We start from the raw sequence: 19,481 nt of genomic DNA on the forward strand, positions 1-19,481 counted from the left end.
TGTATTTGTGCAATGTTCAATAAAAAGGAGGGAAAAAAAGCAAACTTAAAAAAAAAAAATATATATATATATATATATATTCACTAATTATCAAGTTTGTAATTGTTATTTTTGAGTTATAATTCTGTTTACAAAGTGAATCTGGGTGTGTTGCTTATGTTTATCATGCAGTACAGTAACAGACATATCAAGTTTTAATATCAGAAAATGTAACAACAACAATAAAAAATAATTATAATATTTTGTCCACTTGTGGTTAATATTTGTCAGTCGGTACATGCCAAGTGTCTCCCACATGATGTCCTGACAAGCATGAAATCTCACTTTTCCTGCAGTACACACCTGCATCGTCTGTGACTCAATTTGAGGCCCAAACTATCCAGGATTAATGGTCCTGTCACAAAGTGTTGTGAAATCCTTTAAATCGGGGCTTTTATCTCTGGACAAAAGAAGTGCTCTGTAATATTGTTTCTGTGGGGAACGGTACCCACTTCACACAGTGAGAACTCACAGTTGCACCAGAGAAGGAAAATAATTTCATACAGTAAGCAGTGGCTTACAGCAGGATGACGTGGGTGTTAAATAGGATTGGTTTGTGGATGGTAATGAGAGGGTGACAGATGGACATCCTGGCTTGTTTTGTTGTGGCCCAGTCTCTGAACAGTCATTCCACCTTAATGTAGTTTCTTTGACATACTCATCACTGTAACATCAGACATCAACAGAGGAACAGGCAACGACCAGTTTCAAACTATGACTGGATCAACATGGAAAAAAACTTCAAAGTGCTTTTAACCCAAATCCAGAAACCTGGGTTCACACACAAAATAAATTAGAAAAAATGAACACAAGGGCAAATTTAGAAGCCAATACTTTCATCTTTATTAATCTTGTTCTCATTTGTTTAAATAAATTTTTCCTTTGTAAAATCTCAAAACGAAAACACTGAACAGGAGTGTTAAAGCCTGTCTTAATTTAAAACGAATACACAACAACAGAACATTAAAAACGTACGGTAACTCTTACTCTGCATCTGTAAACAACCCGTCCCACCCCTCCCTCCCACTCCACACAGTTTGATAAGATTTGGCATGTCCATTTTCTCAACGCGTATGCCTTCAGCTCTTTGTGTCATTAAAATGTTCTTTTTTTTTTTTTTTTTATTATTGCAGGTCGGACAATAAAAAAGACAAGTCTGCTAAAAAAACAACTTCAAATGAGAAAAAAGCATTAGTGCCAATATTTCTTAACACACAGTCAGCAGTATATCGAATGCACTCAAAACATTTTGTATAGACCTTCTGTATAGTAAGCAGCCTTGCCCACATTATGACAGGCAGTAACATGCACACACACATTATCCTCACATTCACACACACGCACAACAACTGTGGTGGTTTAATCCACTTACTTGGTCTCAGTCTCACTCATACTCATGTCCATATAATGTGTATGACACTGCGCGCAGTATCGACACATGGAGAAATGCAACATAGCCTCAAACTGCCAGCAATTTAACATTTATCACTGCAACAGTAACAAACATGTTCAAGAGAGAATAACAGAGAAAGAGTGCGTGAGATACAACAGTAGGAGGTCAGCATTTTGAAAACAGAACAATGACATTTTTCAATATTTTCACTGTTCAAAAATTAAAACCATACATACAAACAAACAGAAAAACAAACTTAACATACACAGTAAGTTACAGTTCTGTTGTCAATCAGAGCTGTTTGCATGTGTTTGGATTCGGTCTCCATCTTTAAGGGGACGTGAATACAAACTGCACTTTAACCTCACATCATGTAGTAGTTTTAAGTTCTCTTATACGATGAAGGTAATGCTGTTTACAGTGCCCATCTGTCTGAAGGCTTGTCTGTATTTGGTGTGTGCATGTGTATGTAAATCTGCTGAAAAGTCCCCTATTTACTAAGCACATAGCAATCCAGTCAAGTCTTTCAGACCAACTGACTTTTCATTCTTTTTCAGGTTTCAAGTCTAAGCAGTTGAAATCTTCATCTGTGGAAAAAGGCTGTATACACATCTAACAGTCCCTGCATTTGTTTATATAATAGCTTAAGTCTGGCCACAAGAATGTGTGTAAGCATGTCTCACATTTCTGCTTTGTGTGTGTGCACATTAATATGCATACCATGTATATGTATGCACATGTGGTATATGTGTAGTACATTAATATGCATACCATGTAAATGTGTTTGTGTGTGTGCTATAGTAAGTACATATGTATCCCAGTGTATGTTGTATCAGTGTGTCCAAACCTACACGTACAAATGGAGGGGATCAGATGGAATCAGCTCCTCCTCCCAGCAGGTCGCCAGGTAACAAAGCGGCAGGGCTGTCCATTTGGTGCCTTTCCTCCATTTGCGGTGCCCCCCACAGGCTGCTGCTGGGGTATCCAGCAGTCATGCCCCCCCAGAGCCCAGACCTCCCAGCCTCTACTCCCCCGACACCTCCTCCCTCCCCAGACCCATTGGTGCTCCACTGGGAAAATATCCCCAGCCCAGGTCCTTGGGCTGAAGAGGTTTCTGAAGAACTGCCTGTACCATCGAGACTTTGCCAACCAGAGCCGGAGGACCGCACACTACTGAGAACCGCTGCTCCACTTTCCCCTCCTCCACCACCATTTCCATTTCCACCTGAAGTTGTGCCCGCTGCCGCCCGCTCACTCCCTGGGGAGCTACCTCCACTGCTGGCCACAACGGGGCCTGTTCCAGATGAGCCCTGCGTCCCACCGGCCGCGGCCCCTCCTGAGCTGGCTCCCTCTGCCCCTCCGGCCTGGGAATGTGCAAAATAGCGAGCGACTTCTTCCTCACTCACGAACTCCGCCAGGATTGTGGTGTTGCCCAGAACACACCTGAGAGGAAGAGACAAGTCAAGGCTCTATAGATCAACAGCAACGTGTGCAATGTTAAGTATATGTGTATTAGTGAGGTTACAGGTTAACCTACATGTGCAGTGCACCCTGGGCCTTGGCTGCTTCCTGCCGGCTGCTGTAGCGAATCAGAGCACTGCCCTGGGTCAGGCCGAGGTGGAAGGTCAGCAGGGGGCCATGCTGCATGCAGATAGTCCTCAGTGTGGAGCCATCGATCTACAGGGAAAGCATGATAAAGGTTAAGTGTAAAAGATTTAGTGTGTGTGTGTGTGATGTGACAAAGCTAGAGTAATTGTCCGCAATCTTGAGTCATCAATTATGGGGACAGAGAAAGGTCAGGGAATCTAGGAGGTTTCACAACGATAGTTATGTGTATGAAGAATCCTGAATTAATAAATAATGTGGTGAGACTGAACACTGTGGCTTTATTGGTCTGTAATCCTGTTACAGTAAGACAGTCTTATGAGCCTGTTTACAACAGCGCTGATAAGACCGAATTGATAACGGTAAAAAACAAAACCTTTATGCCTAAAACAAAAATTTGTCCAGACTTATAATTAAACATTTTCTTTTCATTCCTTTTCGCAGGGCGGTGTCATGCCAGTGTCACTTGTACAGACCCTAATTGATTAAATGGCTCATCCAACTTCACAATCCAATTACAGATGGGTCACGCATCATTCTGTCTAATTTGCATAAGACAGACTGAAGGGGAATACAGATGAATGAGCACAGAGGTTTAATGCTTTTCAACTTCAAACCCTGACCAGTTTGTCTGGGAAGCAGTTTTACTTTACCGCCATGACAAATTCTGCTGTGATGAAGGGTTTTAAGAACATTGTAATTCTACGCTGCTCGTACAGTTTACTTATGTCACATCTTTACCTCACCCTTCTGCGTCATTTCAGTTTACAAACAGCAGGTTTACTAGCGGTGACAGTGATAACAATCTGAGTTCACTGTTGCTACAAAATCCCTGAAAATTGTCCCTTTAGTATCTTTAGTCTCACTCCTTTACCTGAGGGGTCAGGTTGCTCAGCAGCAGCCAGCAGCTGCCTCTGGAGGCCACACCATCGCTCCAAGCTGAGCCTTCAAAAGACAAACAGAAAAGAAGACAAGAATGAAACAAATGGAGGGATGTTGATGACAAACAGAGGTTACACTGATGTTTTACCTTATTTACATAAAGACAACTTTAATACTTGGTTTCATGATACCGAAAAGATTTCTCTACACAGTATGTGCAGCAGTTAAGTGATAAGTTGACAAATGGTTATGAAATAATCTAATCTTTTCTCGTAAAACAGTACCTGGCCCAAATCTCGACTCTTGATTCATCCCACCTCCTCCCCAGCTCCGGGCCAACCGTGGGCCTCCACTGCCCCATGGGGAGGGCGAGGCCTGCTTCTGATTAGTTAAGCCAGGAGGGGGGCGTGGCAGCTGCGAGCTGTTGCGATTGGTCTTCCATAACTTGTTTTGTCCGATGGGCTCTGGGGGCCAGCTGGGCTTGTACTCCGAGTACTTTCCTGAGGAGGATATGGAGAGGGTGGGAGAAAGAGGGGGAAAATGAGTTTTGACAAACAAAACTGGGAGTGGAGAGGACACAGAACAGCTAACTCCTGAGGCATCTGTGCAGAAAAGACAACTTGTACAGCAGTTAAACTCATCACAAACACAATAACAGTAACAGAAATAAAATCAAACAACAACTGAGCTAATGAGATGAAGGAGATTCAGGTCAAAATGCAAAAGAAAATCAATAGTATATCATAATCGAACAAATTAAAACATACCTGTGCTGTGTGCATTGCTGAGGGGGCTGTCTGAGGCACTGTAGGGCCAGGCACCAGGTGAAGGCAGCGAGGTGTTGAGGGAGGGGTTTGGCCCTACAAGAACATTACAAGGTAAACCAAGGTACAGCTGGACTGCAGACAGTGTGTGAGGAACACTGTTTGTCAAACCTTTGATCAGTAACTTCCTGTCAATAAATGGTGCTGGAGCATGTTTTCAAGTATTTGGTCACAATAAAGATAAATTAATAATAATAATAATAATAAATATATATATATATATATATATATATATATATATATATATATATATAAAAAACATGGCCCCACTTTCTTCTTCTACATGCCTGACTTTGTGCATGTGTGTTTTCACAATGGAGAGTCAGTGAGTGGAAGATACTTATTCTTCCAGAAATAAGGCAACAATATACAAACAAGAATAGGTATAAACCTAGTGTGCGGCTGGACTATGGATGTGTGTGCGCAGGGTGCGATTCATGAAAAAAAAAAAAAAAAAAAAAATCATATCAATCATAAATCTAGGTCAGAATTTCTTCCCCGGTCTGACCATGTACCTTGTCCTTTGCTCATGTGGTCACGTGGGGAATGTGATCGTACACAGCAAACGGGTTAAATGCTAATGCAATCTCAAAAAGCAATAGCACAACGTGCCGATAATGTGAAAATAAACAGGCTATTGTCACATGAGTGCGAGCACTGACATAGAGTCCGTTTCTGATTTTATTGTTGTTTGCCCTAGAGATTGTTCCATTGTCGGACTAGATCCCAATGAGCCGCCACCATCGATGGGCCAGTTGAAAAATCAGAAACATCAGCAACTGAAAATTAGACAATACCCTCACTGCAGCATGTCAGCACAGCAATAAAAGCCCCGTTAAGAAACAAAGGGTTTCTGTCCACTGAAACACTAGAGGGCATTTAGTTTGAAACATTTACAGGAAGTGTTGCGTTTGTATTAACGCATAATGTAGTAACTTTAACAGGAGAGGATCAAAACAAAGCATCATATTAAACTACTGGTCTGATGAATTCTACATATCAAACAGAGGGAATTAGAAATAAAGGCCTGCCTCTAATACAAGCCTGCTGTAAATAAAGGCCTGTTACCTTCTGCAGGTGAAGTACAGGCCCTGCTCACAGTTAGAGAAAATACTGTGGTTTAAAACTGTTGTCGCTGTAAATGCTCCATGATGACGCAACACAATGCCCAAACCAAATCATTTTGAAAGAGCAATGGCCAATGGAAGAAGTCCAAACACTTGGTCGACCAATCGTGTAAACTTCATCACTCACTCAGTCACGGATGTGGCGCCGGCCCAGCCAAAAATAACTTTAGAATCGTTAAGCAAGTTAAGCCTTATGGCATTTTAATTGAGTTGGATCAGCTGATGTTCATTAAACAGGGTGGTGATAAGAAGCTAAACTGGAAATCTAATTATCAGTTTGGCATTCCAAGGTTCCTGGGAAAAGTCTGACTGAAATCTTTGGTGTTAATAATTCAGGGAACAGGATTGAGTATCATTATTCCCCATTTAAAACGTCCACGCTTTTACAGTGGTAACGGTTAGTGGTGAACAGATTTATTGTTTAGCCTTAATCCTCAATATAATGTGCTCTGTTAACAACTGCACCTTCAGCTGTATAATAGATTAGACAGGAATATTTAAAAAAAAAAAAACCCAAAAAAACGCTCTCAATCAGTCGTTCAGCTTCATTCTGTTGCTGCCATTACAAAACTAACCCCCCTGTAATCTATTGCTTTTATCTGGGACAGAGTTGGAACTTCTGTCGATACAACGCTCATTTTTTTTTAGATTTATTTACTCTTTAAGTGCTAAAATCAGCAGCCAAGCTCATCGAAATATTGGGCACATTTAGTCAAATACCTATGTTGTCTCGCAGTAACTGGTGGTCAGAGTCATTGAGGCTCGGGGGTCCTGGGGAGCCGAGAACACTACCGGGGGTCATGTAGGGGTCAGACTCGGGGTCCCCACTACTCTGGATTCCCTTCCAGGGCACACCGGGCTGGAACTCTGTCATCGGACAACAGAAAACGTATTGACTGATTGAAATGAAATGCTATCATGCTACTGCTACTTTTCAAATCAAACACCACAAGAACATGTGGCTGTGTGTTTATTGCTGTAATTGTATTTGTTTATTTGAGGAACATTTGATCAAGTCCCCTCTTATCTTTAACCCATAAAATGTTCATAAAATTAGGAGCAAATTAATGTAATGAGTTTGCTTTTCATTGTCTATTTCTTCCCTGTGTTATCAAGTTGCAGAGAAAGACGTATATATATTTACCTGGAGGCCAGCTTGATGTGGCAGGTTTGTTGCCCATTTTACTGCCAGGGGTTCGGTGCCAGCTGTCTGCAGGGCCCTGTGGGGGAATCCCTAAACCATCACCGCCCAGCATTTCATACTGGGAGTAAGGGGATCCTCCTCTCACCTTTATAGCACTGGGTAAAGGGCCTTCAGAATGGCACACGAGAGAGAAATGAGGTCACACAGATTGAAATGAATACGTCTCTTCGACTGACATTGTGAATGAAGGTGATTACCGGCACAGTTAACACCAGACAGCAGCCTGGGAGGTGAGCTCTCCCAAAGTGCGAAATTCGCAAACATCCGGTTATGAACCATCTGTTTACCCACCATTCTTGTGAAGGGTTGTGTCAGGGGGAGAGGGAGCTGGGGAGTGTCCCTCCATCATCCATTTGAAGCGGGACTGCTGTCCTCCCGTGTCTTTCATTCCTCCCATCATGGGACCGAGCTCGAGTCCTGACAGGTTACCACCGGGGGCAAGCCCTGAGAGGAGGTCAGTGTTTACACTAATTAGACAGCTACAGGATACTGAGAGGTGGGTGTAGCTGTATGAAATTATCCTAGGGCACACTTTAAGTAAATAAAAGTAAACAAAACCATATACCAGTTTTATTTAAAGTTACCTAAACAGCCGACTGCATCGTTCTAACCCACAAACATTTTGCTCATTAGACTCACCAGAGTACATCCCTTGTGTTTTGGCATGAAGGTCTGATAAGGGACCCCCCATTCCAGGATGTGGAAGAGGGTCTACCATGGGCTGTTTGGATAGGCTTCCTCCCAGGTGAGAGGGGGACAGTTTGGAGCTCCCTCCTCCTGCTGCAGCTCCTCCAACTCCACCTTGCTGATGCTGTCTCTGCTGCTGCAGAATAGCCATAATCCTTGCAAGCTAACGGCGTGATTCAAGAAAATAAATCCCTATTAGAATAACTGCAAAGTACAGCAAGTGTTCCCAAATTGTCTTGATAAATAAACTCTTTATTTACCAATGTTTAGAATAATATATGTTCTCGTCTACATGATCGAGGGGTACGTCTGTGTGTAGAATATTATCATGCTCACCTGCTGCGGGTCTGGCTGCTGCCTGAGAGGCTGAGGCTGAGGGAACTTCCTCTGGTTCTGCAAGAGCTGCTGCTGCTGTTGCTGCTGTTGTATCAGGAGCTGACAGGCCTGTGTGGTGGTGGGGAGAAAGGGTCAGATATGGAGGTGACCACAGCACGTACAGATACTGTGAGTACTGCTAGTAGGGGTGGGATTACTATAATTCACCATGTGATTTAAGATATTCACACAAAGGTAGTCTGCAATGAAATATTTATTTCAACGTACCAGATGAAACTGCTGCATGTGGGGGTAAATGTTGCTAAGCATTGCTAGCTGCTGTGGGGAAATCTGAGGAGGGAACACTCCTCCTCCGACACCACCGACCCCTCCGACCCCTCCGACACTTCCTACGCTGCCGACACCTCCCACTCCTCCAACCACTCCACCCACGCTGCCGCCAGGAGAGGGCATCTGCTTCAGCATAGGACCCGGCACCTGCACGTCACAGGAATTGATTTATATGTGGCTGTTGATACAGACACTCGGATGGAGTAATATGAGAAACATTCATTCAAAATTTATGAATGACTAAATATATTTAAATTCATTATTTAACCATTTCAAAACAGTTCTTGCACAGTAAGAAGTCTTGGTTCTGGCATTTTACTTGTGTTTTCTTTTTTGATATAAATGATTTTAGAGTTTTGTGACTATTAAACTTTTTTGTGTTTTTAGGTTAGATTGTGCAATATGAAACTGATCTGTAAAAAAAAGTTATTTTCTAATGTCCTTAAAGGGCCTTTTTATGATGTGAACATACTTTCTATAATATTAACGTTTCCTATTATGTTTACTTACGAAGAGCTTAGCATCAGGTTTGTTTTTTATATTTGAAGAGCTTATTGACTCTAACTTGTATGCACACCGGAGAGTGTTGCTGGCAGCTCTTTCCCCAGGGAAAGCCTTCAGTGAATATATGAATGGTGCCGTTTGTCTAAATGACAAACTGGGAACTGAAATGTTGTTAATAAAGTGAGCACAAATGAAAGACTGTGTGGGCGTGACTTTGTCCTCTAAGAACTTTCTTTCTGAGGGTTTTTTCTAAATGAAAACAGGATTGAATCTTGGATTTATTAGAAATGTTTATGTCCACAGACTAAGCCAGAACACTTTCCAATTTTGAGCAGCTGCATCTCATAAAGCCAAGAGACTTCAAGATGCAACAAGTGTGGGGCTCATTACTGTGTCAGGCCAGATGAATTAGACAGCTAAGGTGTCATTTCCTGTTTGGCGTGACCAGGAATAAACAGTTATGGCACAGTACACAGGAAGCAAAAAAGGGTAAAGTAGATTATTTTGTAATAAAATCTTATAACTAACGAAAACTTTTGTTTTTGTGAAGTCAACATCCATCTCTCCTAGATACAACATTCGTCCTGACAGCAGACAACAGACCTGAGCAGACAGGAACTGATGAGGCACTTGAGCACGTAACCCCTGGGAGGGGTTCATCGGATGCATGCCAGGTTGGTGCATCCCTCGAGGCGGAGGCATCCCTCCGCCACTTCCAACAAACACTCCGTGGCCACCCATCTGAAGTTCAACGGAAACCATACAACAGTCCTCCAGTTAGCACAACTCACACCTGACATAGAATTTCACACCCATGCAGCAGATATTGTTGATATAAATATCAAAATGAATACAAAATGAAAATGTCTATAAACTGACTTAACACAAGTTAGGACAAAAAAACAACTCTTACCTTTTCACCATACGGCCCCATGTCGACAGGACCCATGTCTTTGGAACTAGGCATACGGTAACCTCCTCCACCTCTTCCTCCCCTTCGCATCTCTCCATTATAGTCAGTTATACCTCTCTTATCGACTTCCATCTTTTTGTCATCATTTGGGTCATCCCCCTAGGAAAGAACAAAGTCATTTAGTGGCCTTGCACTCATTCATAGGATAGAAACAATATAATCCATCCACATAATGATTTGATCAATATGGGTCATTGTAAGTGCTGATTCTTTTTTAGTGAATTGACATCTTACCAGAAGACCCATGTTTGAAAACTGCCGTGACACTGGGTTCATCCAACTGTCCCCGCCTCCACTCTTTAGGAAAGAAATTCAAACATTATTGTCAGTCAAATAAAAAAGAAAATAAAAAAGAACAAATGACTGTATTGGGGAAAGTTACAAAACAAAATCAGAGCTTCTTTGCCTTAATATAATGAACCAAAGAAAGGCCATATAAAATTGTTTGTGTGTTCGAGAATGTCCTGTTCGCTACCTTGATGTTGCCTCTCTTTCCTCCATGAGTCTGACCCCAACCTCCTGAGTTGAAGGAGGAGCTGCTTCCCTGGGAGCCAGTGCTGTTCCAGACCCCTCCACCGCCGTCATCTTCCTCATCCCAGCTGGGGTGACGGGAGGCTGCCACGGAGCCTTCTCCTTTCCCACCCCAGCTTTCCATTGACTTGGTGCCTGCAGCAAAAACAAAGCAGATGGTTACGATAACGTTGGCGGCCATTTCTAAAGATTCCATCTGTTTGAAAGTTGTGTTTTGAAAAATGCTGACTCCCTTTCAAACTGAGAGATGTGTAATGTCGCTTTGTTTGAGACTCGGCATCATGTCTTGAAATGTTATGGATAAGGGAGAACTGAGAATTCAGATATTGTAATATTTAGAATTACTCTTCTTACTAGGTTTGCCAGGGTTGGGTGAAGGGTTACCCCAGCCGGAAGCTTTGCTGGGTTCATCTGGATCCCCCCAACCTGTTGCTGCATCTGACGTCTGGCCCCACGCAGCTGTACCATTATCCACAGATTGTGCACCTCCTCCCCACATACCTGGACATGGGAGATTGATGAAATTGAATACTTCCTTTTAGATGTGCCAAAGAAAAAATGTCAAGTTAATTGTGTGATACTATACTCAATGAGGCTGACATAAGCAAATATCTTGGTGCTCTGCAGCCTGTTTCTGTGAGATGGAATCAAGGGCATAAAAAAAATAATGGTAACTTGCCAAGTGCAAACTTATTTGTAATGGCACAACTTCTGCTTACCCACTGTAGCATTGCCAGGGTTTGTGTCCCTGCTATGCTGCATCGCCTGCTGCCTTCTAGGTGGTTGCTGCTGCATGGATGGTGGTGGTGGGGGCGGTTGACTGTGGCTTTGGCTGGGCGTAGCACTGTTCTTGTCCCACAAGTTCACATTCTTACTGTTGTAGCGGGTTGGGTCTCCCCAGGCTGAAGTGCCATCGTCGATTTCCATTTTGCGACTGATGGACTGAGGGGAGGGTTCTTCCCAGCCACTGGGCTCCAGGGTTTCCCCCCCACCTCCAGAGATTTGGGGGATCGGGCCAGAAGTCCAGCCCGAACTTTGGTTCTGATTCTTGGATGGTGGACCTCCACCTCCACCTCCACCTCCACCTCCAACAGTGGACCGGCTGTTCCACCCTCCTTGCATGGGACCTCCTGGTGGCTGCTGGCCCTGTGATTGGTGCTGCTGTTGATTTGGGGCTTTCATTGGTGCCACTTGGCTGTTTGGTATCTGTGCTGATGCTGTGTGGGGTTTGGCACTCCCCCAGTCCTGGTGGGATTTGCCTCCACCCACATCTCCCCCTCCCCATCCTCCTCGTTGAGATCCCCCTTCATCCAAATTGCCCCAGGAAGATCCCTCATCAGAGTTGTTTCCACCTCTGTTTCGTCCATCGCTTCCCCACCCACTTCCAGGTGTAGAGTCTCTCTTTCCCCAATCTCCTCCCCACCCACCTGCCTCCCCTCTTCCAGTCCCCTTCCACCCCCCAGTCCCTTTATCCTCTGGACCATCTGCCCAACCACTACCCTGTTCTCCAATGTCTCTCCTGTTCCCTCCTCCTCCTCTGTGTTCCCTCCATTGTTGTTCTTCAGTCCCCCATCCTTTGCCCTGGTTTTCAGGTGGGTGCTCACCCCAGCCACCAGCTGCCTTTCCTGGGTTGCCCTCCCTATCTTCTTCTGGCATCCCTGGCTTCCTTATAGTGCTACCAGGCATGTGAGGACCACAAGTGGTCTGTGTTGCACCACCATCCCAGCCTTCCTTCACTGTAGCAGGGCCAGAGTTTAGACTGGTCGTGTGACTGCCAGAAGATGGATCATTAGTTACTGAACTTGTGTTAGACGGGTACCCAGGACCACGACTAGTGGTAGTGTTCATGGTTGCTGATGAGAATGCAGAGGAAGATGAAGTGCTTCTTTCATTTCTGTTTCCTACTCCTTTTGTGGTGTCCAGGTCCCAGGCCACATTCTGTCGAATCTGGGTCTGCCCCCAGCCCATGTTAGACAGAACCCTGGGGTCCAGGTCAGATCGATTGAGCATGCTAAGTAAGGCCACTTCAGCATTGGAGGTCTGGAGGGAGCGTTGGCGCACAGCTGAGGCTCGGTCCTGCTTCTGACTGCTACCGCTCCCTTCTCCACCACTTCCAGCTGTGGAGCCTCCTCCACTAGAAGATGATGGTCCTCCACCTCCAGTGCCTCCACCCTGCACTCCTCCTCCTCCACCCCACTCCCCAACCACCCCATCCCCACTTTCCATCCCTTTCTGATTGTCCCAAGCTTTTGTCATAGTTTCCAACTTTGGTGAGGCAGAGTCCTGCAAAACACTGCCCCCAATACCCCCGCTGCCTCCACTGCTGCTGCTGTTGCTGCTACTCCCATCTCCTCCTCTTCCACTTCCTATTGCTAAGTTACTCGAACTTACACCTCCCGCTGTGCCACCCCACTCTGCATCTGAACTGCCTCCTTCCCACGCTCCCTGAGATACCACTGGGGTATTTGAGCCACCATCATTTCCCCTGCCCCACCCTGCCTTTTCACCCTGGCTACCAAAGCCCCACACATTCCCTTCCTGCCCCTGAGCTCCAGTCCCTCCTCCACCCCACCCATCTGCCTTTGATGCACCTGCACTGATGTCAGAGGACACTGGAGGCATGGATCTCCAAGAAGAAGAGGCAGCTAATGAGGAAGAGCCAGAAAGGTTACCATTCCCTTCTTCTTCAACACTAGCCACCCCACAGTCCCTCTCATCCCCACCTTCTTGATTTGGTCCTGCTCCCCGTGCTCCCCCACCTGAACCCAGCTCCGCCCCTGGGTTTCCTAAGTGCTGCTGCGGTTCTCCACTCCTGGCCCCCACAGCTGTCTCAGTATGCTGCTGATGAAGACCGGTTTGATTCACAGATGAAAGAGAGTGAGTGGTGATGAGGGTGGTGCTGGCAGAGAACGAGGAAGCTGAAGTAATGGATGAGTGTTGTGGAAGGCCGTCGCTAGCCGAAGTTGACGTCCCACCCTGCACCAGGGCAGGCCAGGCAGAGGGGTTCACGTTGGGGTTGAAATTGGCACCAGGGACATTGCTGCTGCCACCCACAGGGCTCTCCTGAGGCCCAGGAAGAAGATGGGAGACTTTGGAATTGTAAAATGCTGCTGATCCTAGCCCTGCCTCCACCTGAGAGGAGGTGGAAGAGCCCCACACACCACCACTTGACTGAACACATTCATTAAGCGAGGAAGAGGAGGGAAGAGGAGAAGAACGAGGTGGGGAAGGATTGTCCATGTTCCCTGCTCCTCCTCCTACTGCTCCTCCCTTCTGCTGGATGTTTCTCTCACTCCATGAGGCACTACTGTTGTTGTTGTTACTGGGGCAGTCTTGCTCCTGCACCCCTCCTCCAGCCCCGTCAGAACTCAATTTGGCCCCGCCTAGGATGCTTGGCCAATCCTCCAGGTCAGTCCCATCCACAATCACCTTCCCGCAGCCCTGAGAAGAGGACTGGCTGCCAGAGCCTGCCCCCCATGTGGAATTTGCATAAGTTGAAGTAGTAGTAGTAGAAGAAGACGACAGAGCAGCGACACATAATGAGGATGACGAGGAGTTGGGGGGTGAAGGGGACGATGAACCCAGGTTGGAATCTATATGGACAAAATTGAGACCATTGATTTTGACAATTCAAGCATCGACAATACTGAATAATAATTTCTGGAACGTACCAATCGGTGGTCCCAGTGCTACAGATTACAAGTCCTTCCATTGAATGCATATCATTATTGTCGTGTACAAGTTTACAACTATAATTTCAGTGACTTTTATATTATAATGTCAACTGATGGATTGTGTGCTGTTGTAAAATTCCATCCATGGCTGCTGGATAAACTCAACTGTTGCTACTTTAAGACAGAAGATTACCACTGTTAGTAGCATGTGGTACTCAGTGGACTACATAGTAAATGTGATAATCTATTTTGCTCTGAGACATTGACCCACCTGCTCCTCCAGCTGTGCTTGCATTGGGGTTATCTGCTCCCTGTGAGGAAACAGGTGGGGTGGCTACCCAGCCACTGCCTCCTCCTGTGCCCCCTTCCCCTCCTCCTCCTCCTCCTCCTCCTCCCCCCAGCAGCATGGAGGACAGCGGTGGCTGGCCCCTCTTCAGTAACACTTTATGGTCCTGCTGGCAGCGAAATCTCGGTGGAACCTCTCTGGACATGTATCGCTGCTGCTGGGAGCTCTGGCTTCCAGAGGGAGAGGAGGAGGGCTGTCCGTTGGCCACAGCAGTCCGCTGCTTTGCATTGTTCCCACCACCAGGAGGAACTTGTGCAGAAACCCCAGCTGCACCAGGACTGGGGGATGAGGGGGCAACAGGGCCAGGGCTGGGGGACACTGAGCCTGGGGTGGCGAGTGGCTGGGAGCAGGAGGGCTTGGCTGATTCTGGCACTGAAACACACAAATAACAAAGGGTGTGAATCACTGGTACACCCAAACTTTGTAGTGTGAGCAAACATGTACATAACCCTATGCAACAACTAATTCCCTTGGTCGTCACAATACATTGAAATTCTTATAAGAACTGGGTAATGCTGATTAAAACATATATAACAACAAAACACAGAATTCATATATGTAGAGGGTGATGATAAACACAAAAGAAACAAAACATACCTTTGATTTTCTGTTCTGGCACCTAAAATATAAAGAATAATTGAGTCAGACATACAGCAGAGGAGAAGTTCCTGCTGGCAAATTGATAAAGCAACAAGAAAATTTTGTTTTCAGATCCCTACATGAATCTATGTAGACATACAAGAGTAAGTGAGAAATACACTAGCAAAGAACTGTTACAGAAAACATAAAAACTATTACATTTGATACTCATTCTTACAATCTTCAAACATGGTAAAATCATTGCCAAAGCCCTAAGCTTTAAAACTTAAAGTTACCAAAGTAAAAATTGCAAAAGGCAAATTAAATTAAAGATGTATCAGCTCTAATTCAACAAAAACAATCCTGGCCAAGTAAGTGGTAATGATATGGAAGCAGCAATCTCACAGTGATTATCTGCTAAATGTACAGGCTGTGAATGTTTGGTGACACTGTTTACCTTCTGAGAGGTTTCCCTTTTCTTTTTATCTTCTTTCTTCTTTTTCTTGTCTTCCATGAACTACTGTTCCCTTTCCTGATTCTCCTGTCTATGAGGATAAATGTACACATTCAATTATTTATGTTACACCTCAAGCCACACTGAAAGTAATTTAATGCTCACTAAAAAAGACATTTTTCACACACACACACACACACACACACACACACACTTACAATTTGACTCAAATTTATATTGTGTATGTGATCAGATCACTGCCAAGTGTACTCCTACACAGTCGATGTTGTAAGGACTGTAACGTTAACCAGGGGCAGACAGCTTGACAACAGCCCATGGTAGTCTAGCTTCTCACTGCATAATTCATTAACCAGCAAACGATTGCAATTCCAACCAACAAACAACACGGGCAACAGCCAAACAGACCGGTGACTCCAAACTCTACATTTCTGGAAAAGTCAGGGTCTCTTGTATTACAGTAGAGACTGTAAAGTCAGCATGATCCAGATGATACTGGCTTTAATGTGAGTACATGACGAGATCTGTCCGGTGTTATCAAGGACAAGACCTAACACCTGCCCCAAAAAAGTAAACATATGTATTTGAAATATGCAAATACAAAGCTCATACCCAAGCCACGTGAGGCCGTCTTAGTAGAAAGCAAAACATAATACAGGCTGCTGAGAAAAACCGGATAGCTTTATATGTGGAAAAGTAAAGGGATCTCAGATAACAGAGCTGTAAATACGACTGGGCCCAGTGTTTCTGTTAGCTAAGCTGCACATAATTAGCACCATGTCATACAGCGCTAATGTAAGCTAACTGAACAACTAATGGCTTTAACCCTTCGCTGTAAAAAAAAAATACACCAGCTGACATAACCTTTCACAATTAGTTTATGTAATGTGTGAGAAACCATTTAAGGTGGATGTTTTCAGCAGCATTAGGAGCAAACGACCGGGATTTCATATAACTAACAGGCCAAGAAAGGAATAGCTGTGCAGCTACTAGTGTCCACCAGAAGAGCTTTACTCGGGTAAGCAAATGGCTAATGCTAGTCGACTTTAAAGCAGCGGCTGAGCGCTGTGCCGTGACCCGAAGAGCTGGGGTCTCGCGGGGATATGCTGTCCCACAGCAAGGTGCCTCTGTCTCTCCGCGCGACGGCTCTAACCTGTACGCAGTTGACTGCGGACAACAGGCACGTCATATTGGCTAAAGATATGCCCCCTTGTTTTCAAACACAAGGCCTTTCATTTACACGATTAGCTGTTCCGTTTCGTAACTTTAACGTGGGCACGAAACATTACTGACAAGTCAGTGAACAGACTGTTAGCAAACTGGTTCATCAGCACCAACGGTCGACAGGGCCAAATTAAACGACGAACTTCGGTGACGTTTTTCTTCGGCATTGCAACGCATAACAAGCGAAGCTCTTCAAAACTGTGAAACCCTAAATGTTGTTGGCTGTGTAGCGGTGGAAACGATTTACGTCATTATTCATCACACAAATTATAAAAGCTACCAAAACGTATAACGTTTAAATGTTCAAAACTCACCTCGGGAATCACATAGGACATAAAGTGCTTCTGTGCAAAAATTCTTGCAGACCTACCGCTAGCAGGCTAGCAGGGTAGCTAGCCTAGCGAGCGAGTTCTTCGAGGCTTCCAAGGCTAAATTGAATAAGAAATGACATCACCGAAAGGCGAAATGTTAATCGTAGAAAAAAATGAAGAAAGGCGACTATCCTTTTAGCGCGACTGTAGTTCTCAAGCTGTAAACAAAACACGCATAACCCCTTGATGACTGTCAGACGCTGTATGATCGGTTAGTTTACTATCGGCCATTTTGCTTCTGTGTGGAGGTTTAGCCAGCGTATGATATCACCGGGCTGGTTGTTGATCAGAGAGGGGAGGAGGAGCGGAGCGCGTACCGAAACTGTCCGCCAGAGGGAGCCCTATCACCGGAAACATGACGTCATACACGCGGGGTATGAATAAGTAAACAAATGGGTCAAAACAAGTGGTTCAACAATGATATTGTGTTGGTGAGTCAACTTTTCAATAAGGAGGGTAATTTCTTTATCATTTTAAGATCCCTGTGAGCCCCAAACAATTTTGCTATTGTCTTTGATGCCATCCATCAGGTGTTATCATGCTCTATAAGGGTTACTCTTTTCCACCATCTGATGTGACACCTTCACTTCATCAAGTTGACACACCTATTGGCAAATGTGTTTTATGGCTGCTTCCTGTAAAATAAAAAAACAATAGGAATATCCACAGCTTGTTCCAGGCTAGTGACTTGTGAACACACCAGGTTAAGATAATACGACGTATATAAAATGTGTAGAAAAATATTTGTCACATAGAAGATTGTTAAATTAATACTCAAACCAGTCCTCGACTGAAGCAGATGCTCATGCACCTATCCTGACAGCTGATAGATATTTGTGATTAACTGTGATCCACCACATCTTAACTCAAGTGTTTGTCTTTTATTGTCATTTGAAAGGTTTCCAAACTGAAAACTGAGTGATCTGTGCCAACAGGAGGAGGACCTCATGGACAGAGCAGCACATTTGTTTCCATTCACCTGGTTGTGGAGAAGGGAGACTGTATGGACATCCTGAGCTCTCAAATGTGCTGTGATGATGATGATGATGATGGTAGAAAACCTCCCAGTTCAGCTTCCTCTGATGAAATGACAGACTAACTGCTGATGAGTTAGTTCATTATTCTCTGTCTTCAGTATTCACAGGTTCAGTTTCTTACCTGCAACTTCATTTCTGCAGTTGTTGACAGGTGATGGTAGCAACACTTTTAAGAACAGGATTTATAAATATTAAATTGTGATCAAGTGATGGATCAACTCTAGCACTGTCACCACCGCCACAGGTGAAAGTATTTACCAATTAACATCAGCATGTTTTTTGATCCTTCATTATCAGTGTTGTCAGACAACATTTAAACATTTATAGTATTTATGTTGTTGATTAAAGCTAACATAGAAATAGTTACACAATTCTGTCAATCAACAAAGTTAAAGCAGCTTCATAAATAACTTTATTGGACATTATAAACTAGATTAATTTAAACAATTTACAACACTGGAAACATGTATAAAATAATCCAATAAATGGATTAATTAAATACTGTAGTATACAATTTACAATCAACTAACTATTTAAAATTGAAAAAAATGAAAATAATGCTCCACTATGTTCAGCAGCTGCTCTCGGACCGTGTCTGTCTGCTGTTTGCTGCTGAGGAGGTCGTGGACAGACTTTTACTTCACAGGTCTTTTTTCTTTTCTTTTTTTTTAATTATATTCTTAAATTGCATTCACCATGGCCATAAACTTTTCAACACCAAGATAGAAAGTTAAAATGAGCGCAGTGCAAAGACGGGACATTGACTGTTTAGTTTCCATTGGGCACAATGCTGTTACTGTATGTAGGAATTAGTTTGTAATTTGAGCTTTTTTATTCTTGCAGCTTACATCACACGCTGTTGTACATGATGTAACGATGGGCATCGTTTGAGAAAGATAAGGTCATCACATGACTCACTGTCACAAGGTGAGGAGCCCTGGAGAGAGATCAGTTTCTCCTGAACCTCAAGTTCTGTTGGTAAGTTATATGATAAGTTCATGGTGCTACAGTGACTCACTATCGCCTCCTGAGGAACAAAGTGTTACGAGATGAGACGGCCTGTTCAGGACGTCTAGCAGCAGTTACACAGTGAACCTTTTTAAGGCAATCTGCAGTCACTTATTCCTGCCCCATTAACCCCATCACCGTTCTGTTCAAAGGAATGCATTTTATTAAGAGTTGCTGTTTATTGGGTGAACTTTAAAAAAAAGGTTGATTTGTTTTAGCATTTGTAAGTGTCCTTGACTTTTAGTTTTAATTCATATATATGTATTGGGTGAACCTGGATGGAACTAATGCAGTATAATGGAACAGAACTGCAGTAAATCCTCCATGAGGATTAT

At 44.0% G+C, this 19,481-nt stretch overlaps 1 protein-coding gene across 1 annotated transcript; it reads right to left on the reverse strand.

Moving 5' to 3' along the window:
• Positions 1–858: 858 nt before the first annotated feature.
• On the reverse strand, positions 859–17,349 carry LOC111673758 (trinucleotide repeat-containing gene 6B protein-like). Its single transcript, XM_023431617.2, has 21 exons — positions 17,045–17,349; positions 15,492–15,579; positions 15,053–15,074; positions 14,381–14,827; positions 11,155–14,028; positions 10,790–10,936; positions 10,380–10,570; positions 10,139–10,201; positions 9,845–10,003; positions 9,535–9,672; positions 8,365–8,574; positions 8,098–8,205; positions 7,714–7,924; positions 7,366–7,518; positions 7,015–7,182; positions 6,591–6,737; positions 4,687–4,779; positions 4,204–4,419; positions 3,912–3,982; positions 2,970–3,109; positions 859–2,875 (listed from the first exon to the last, which is right to left on the reverse strand). Exons 2-21 carry the CDS (start codon positions 15,546–15,548, stop codon positions 2,302–2,304), a joined length of 6,189 nt encoding a protein of 2,062 aa, XP_023287385.1. The 5' UTR covers positions 15,549–15,579; positions 17,045–17,349; the 3' UTR covers positions 859–2,301.
• Positions 17,350–19,481: the final 2,132 nt, after the last annotated feature.

Source organism: Seriola lalandi, unplaced genomic scaffold (genome assembly GCF_002814215.2).
Source record: "Seriola lalandi dorsalis isolate HSWRI2012SDOR001 ecotype SW California unplaced genomic scaffold, Sedor1 jcf7180002054926, whole genome shotgun sequence".
Lineage (NCBI taxonomy): Eukaryota > Metazoa > Chordata > Actinopteri > Carangiformes > Carangidae > Seriola > Seriola lalandi.

Bases quoted from the DNA above. Each gene is read 5' to 3' on its own strand.
- LOC111673758 (XM_023431617.2), bottom strand. From the start codon at position 15,548: ATGGAAGACAAGAAAAAGAAGAAAGAAGATAAAAAGAAAAGGGAAACC. The intron at 10,571-10,789 runs GTAAGAAGAGTA...TTTTTGCTGCAG, and splicing joins ACCCAACCCTGGCAAACCTA to GCACCAAGTCAATGGAAAGC. The intron at 6,738-7,014 runs GTAAATATATAT...GTCCGATGACAG, and splicing joins CACATCAAGCTGGCCTCCAG to AGTTCCAGCCCGGTGTGCCC.